The 5000-nt window shown below is 37.3% G+C and overlaps 1 protein-coding gene across 1 annotated transcript in view; it reads right to left on the bottom strand.

Moving 5' to 3' along the window:
• LOC136852464 (single-minded homolog 1-like) overlaps window positions 1–5000 on the bottom strand; it is a 136158-nt gene that overhangs the window by 23520 nt on the left and 107638 nt on the right. The window contains 1 exon segment of the mRNA XM_067127105.1: window positions 4917–5000. This exon segment is cut by the window's right edge and continues 6 nt beyond it. Within this exon segment, the coding sequence (XP_066983206.1) occupies window positions 4917–5000 (84 nt within the window).

Below are 5000 nucleotides of genomic sequence, written 5' to 3'. Positions count from 1 at the left end.
ATCAATGCATTAGCCTTAAAGCTACTGTAAAATGCAGTATCGTTCATATGTTATCCACCCACAGCTTACAGAAAATGTATTACTTCTGGCAAGCAGATTATTGTTTTAACCCTCCCACCGGTATTGATTGATTGGATGACTGACTTGTTTCTGTCATCTGGCGTGCAAAGGCGTCGTCATCGACGCAGTATACTGTATTTGGATGCGAAGGTTTTGGAGTGAATAAAAAAGAGCAATATTGAAATCTTGACTTTTCGAAGAAATCTGTCCTGGATCCTTATACTTTGTAAATACATCCACACTGAATTCATAAGACGAATTTTTTTATATATGGAAGAGAAAGGAAAAGAGGAAAAACTGCATAGAGAACGAAAGTAATAGATAAGATAATAAAAATTTATTAACATGAATCGCTGAAGAAATAAAGCAAGGGCGCCTGAAGACTACAAACCACGGCCGGGCAATATAACAGTGAAACGTCCCTAATCTGCAATATTTACACTCTTATCTCTCCCAAAAAAGTTGATGTCAGTCACAGGGCCCAAGTGTAGTCAAATTTCTCTGAAAAAGTTACGCATGAAATTTTAGCCTAATCTCGGTAACAAACAGAAGAAAGCATAAAGTAATAAAAGAATAATATAAGGTATCGAAGACGAAAGAAATAATTAGAGGATAAAATAAAAAAGAGGGAGCAATCACTGGAAAGCCAGTCGGCACTTCCGTTTAAAAATCACTAAAGGGCGAGGCGGTTTCTTCCCGCGGGGGCGAGAATTTATGCCTACCAGATGCACGAGGTTATGCCCGTGTGAGTCTAACCTTTGGACGTTTCTAAACATCCTCCCGACCGCAGAAGGAATTTTTAAAAGTCCCTCCTAAACCTTTTATACCTCCCCTCCCTCCCTCCCTCCCTCCCTCCCTCCCTTTCCCTAAGGTGGTTCCTTCGGCTCCCTCAAAGTCAGTCCCTCCCGCCCTCGTGTCCAAAGGTTAAGGGGACAGTTTTATTTTGGGGGATTTCCTGGCATTTTTTTTTTCTGGCTTAGAATGGAGTCGCAATTTTTAACATGGCATTTTGCATTCACAGAGAAGAATAAAATTCAATATATTTTTTTATTATTTATGAATATTATTATTGTAGGAGACTGCAATAGATTCGGTTTCTATTTCATTTTTATATATTTTTCGTCCTTTTAAGTTTCCACCTTACTCTACAAAGCAGCTTCTCAAGATCGCGAGCCAGAAGAAATTACATGGATTATAACAACCAGAATAGGATATAATAATAATAATAATAATAATAATAATAATAATAATAATAATAATAATAATAATAATAATAATTATTATTATTATTATTATTATTATTATTATTATTATTATTATTATTAACAAAGTCCACTTCTGGCTTATATGTAATCATGTATTCCCGCTGGAAGCGCGAGCCAAAATAAGTGATTCCTCTCTCTCTCTCTCTCTCTCTCTCTCTCTCTCTCTCTCTCTCTCTCTCTCTCTCTCTCTCTCTCTCTGCCCTCCGTTAATATTCTTGATGCAACACTTTACGAACTGTTTATATTTGAAAATCTTTTAGTGAATTTAATGAAATGGTTCCATATTCCTGATCAGTGGCACCTAAGTTTCGTCTTTAACATTCTACCTGTTTCTTGAAATACAAAGTGAATAATGCAATTCATATACAACTACATGGGCTAAGCCAGTTATTAAAGAATAGTTCATTCCCTTTAACTTTAATTGCCTAATTCTTTAGCGTCTGACATTTTCGTAATGATGATAGCTTATAGTTGCTCCTTGTTGCCAACAAGATCTCTTCCTGTACTTCTTCACCCTTGTCTATGGTTTATTTAAAGTGCCAGATTTATCATTGTTGTCCATTCTTTTTGGTGTGGTTCTGTATTGTTTTGATTTTCTACGTGGAATAATAATAATAAAAAAAACATAATAAGAATAGTAGTAATAGTAGTAGTAGTAATAATAATAATAATAATAATAATAATAATAATAATAATAATAATAATAATAATAATAATAATAATAAAATGGCTAAAATTAAATATAATATAATAATAATAAAATTAAATCAGGGGATTTGCACACAATATTTAACTTCCCAGAAAACCATGAAACCACACTAGACGAGGGAGGCAAAAAAAGTCAGTGACTAAACCCCTGGTAAGCAAACATTCACAGTTATATACTTTAATGATTAAAGTTCACTTTTAAGCAGTAGAATTCCTCCGAAATTTCTGTTGCAAATGAGGCTTGGGAGGGCATTTCTATGGGGTACATTTTTTTTTACAAGACCGAAAAAGGTTGGAATGGGATGAAGAGATTTTTCCTGTTAATTGCGCATTAGTCACCATATGGACTTTGTTGAATATTACGTGGTATTCATTTGCATTTAAACCTAAAAGTAGCCTAATAAGCAGCTGCGGACGTGGTCGAGCGGACTAATTTCCAGTAAGCGAGCGCGCGCGCGCACACACACACACACACACCTATATATATATGTGTGTGTGTGTACACTTTTATATATGTCTCTTATATATGTATATATATATATATATATACTATATATATATATATATATATATATATATATATATATATATATATATATATATATATATATATATATATAGATATATACTGTATATATATATGTGTGTGTGTATTGATTACTTCGTTGTCTCTTACTATCGCTTTTATAGTTGATGGTGTTGGCCTCCAGTATCATAAAATCACTTAGATTCCACTCATACATATTCACGCATACATGCAACATGTTCGTGTGTGAACGTGTGAAATGCAAACGCTAACAGCAGTAAGGTGAAGAAAAAACACGGAAAAATAGGAAACGGTAAATCTATACGCAAAAGAGAAAACGCGTAAAAACAAACGAGAAACGAGTGCCTCATTACAGTAACAAATAAATCTGTCTCCGTTCGACAAAAATGCTCGCCCCAAGATCGTTTTCGCGGGAAAAATTTTACGCGGGAAAGAGCAGCTGGGACACGTTCCCGTGCAACTGATCCCTGGGACACGCTGGCTGTGCCCGCTGCGGCTAGGGTTGGAACGGAACGTTCTACCCGTTTCTAGGAAGTCCTAGTTCTCGTTTTCCCCCACCCTCTTTGTTTACTGAATCATTTAATTATGAAAAGTGAAATCATTTCGTATTTTACCGCTCCACTGCTGAATTTCAAAAGATGCTAGTACTGTATTGAGCGATTTCGTAACGTTGGATATTTCCAACTCTCTCTCTCTCTCTCTCTCTCTCTCTCTCTCTCAGTGGTTACCTCAGGGGCCAAATTTAGTTGTAATGTTTTTCAAACGTTGGTTTATCCATCACCCCTGGAGTATAACCGATTGGTCTTGCATTTGAATTACCATTTTTGAGTGAACTTTGAATTGTAATCGTTTACTTAAAAAGGTCAGTTTGAAGCAAAGACACCTTTTGATATATTCTCATAATCACAATTCGGTCTACGTGTGCAATAGCTACACAGGCGTACAACTGATGAATTAGTTGTACGATGCTCAATTATAATGAGTGCTTGCTCCCTTTGACACAGAGATATTTACTCAAAGCTTCTGAAAGTGCCGGGATGAGGATGGTAATTACCCACTATCGAGAATTCCAGAAAAGGGTGGTCCTTCTGAACAGAAAGGGATTGATACAAAATATGATTATCAAAAGTTATACGATTTTATAGTTTTTACTGGTTATCTGAAAGTTTCCGTTTCATGAAACACTTTTTCAACGAGAAGTGATCGTGCATCCCCAGCCTCGATAACCATAGAACCTGTGACACCAGTTTATGGAATTAAAGCAGTCATTCAATGAATTGTGTGCCTTTTTTTGGGGTATGAACTTTCCTAGTCATAACTGCCTTTTGTTTTCCCTTGTAGTTTCGTGCAGAGATTATTTACTACTACTACTACTACTACTACTCCTACTACTGCTGCTACTCCCACTATTACTACTACTGCTGCTACTACTACTACTGCTACTACTACCTCCACCACTCTAACCACTACTACTACTGCTGCTGCTACTATTACTACTGCTACTACTACTCCTCTTACTATGCTGCTATTCCTACTACTACTACTGCTACTCCTACTACTACTGCTGCTGCTGCTGCTGCTGCTGCTGCTGCTGCTGCTGCTGCTGCTGCCTCCTCCTCCTCCTCCTCCTCCTCCTCCTCCTCCTACTACTACTACTACTACTACTACTACTACTACTACTACTACTACTACTCCTGCTGCTGATACTACTCCTACTACTACTGCTCCTCCTCCTCCTCCTACTACTACTACTACTCCTCCCTACTCCTCCTCCTCCAGCGTTAATACCAACACTACTTCTGAATCCTTACCAGAGAGAATTCAATCCTGCGTTGCTTTCTTTCCAGTCACAGGAACTTTCACAATCGTTTCCATTTAACTAGGATATATCTAATTCCAAACTTTGCATCTGGACGCTTTCTTTCCAGTCAGTGTCAGACAGGATAATTCCAAACTTCACATTTAAAGAACATTGATCTTCCATTTACCTGAGAAAAACCCAGATGGATATATCTAATTCCAAACTTTGCATCTGTAGATGAACATTGTTATCCCCCATACTTACCTTAGGGCTAATTCCAAACTATACTTCTAAAGAACAGCTATCCCCTTACTTACCTGAGAAAGACCCAGAAGTACGGATACCTAATTCCAAACTTTGCATCTGTAAAGAACATTGTTATCCCCTTACTTACCTGAGAAAGACCCAGATGTACGGATACCTAATTCCAAACTTTGCATCTGTAGACGAACATTGTTATCCCTTGCTTACCTAGTACGGATGCCTAATTCCAAACTTTGCATCTGTAGACGAACATTGCTATCCCCTTGCTTACCTGAGAAAGACCCAGATGTACGGATGCGGTTTCGGATATGTACATGATCTTCCCATCCGGCGCCACTACGAAGATGAAGCCGTC

The sequence above is a fragment of the Macrobrachium rosenbergii genome, chromosome 25 (assembly GCF_040412425.1).
Source record: "Macrobrachium rosenbergii isolate ZJJX-2024 chromosome 25, ASM4041242v1, whole genome shotgun sequence".
Lineage (NCBI taxonomy): Eukaryota > Metazoa > Arthropoda > Malacostraca > Decapoda > Palaemonidae > Macrobrachium > Macrobrachium rosenbergii.
The sequence above is the reverse complement of the archived record's forward strand: the minus strand, read 5'-3'. Positions and strand labels throughout refer to the sequence as shown.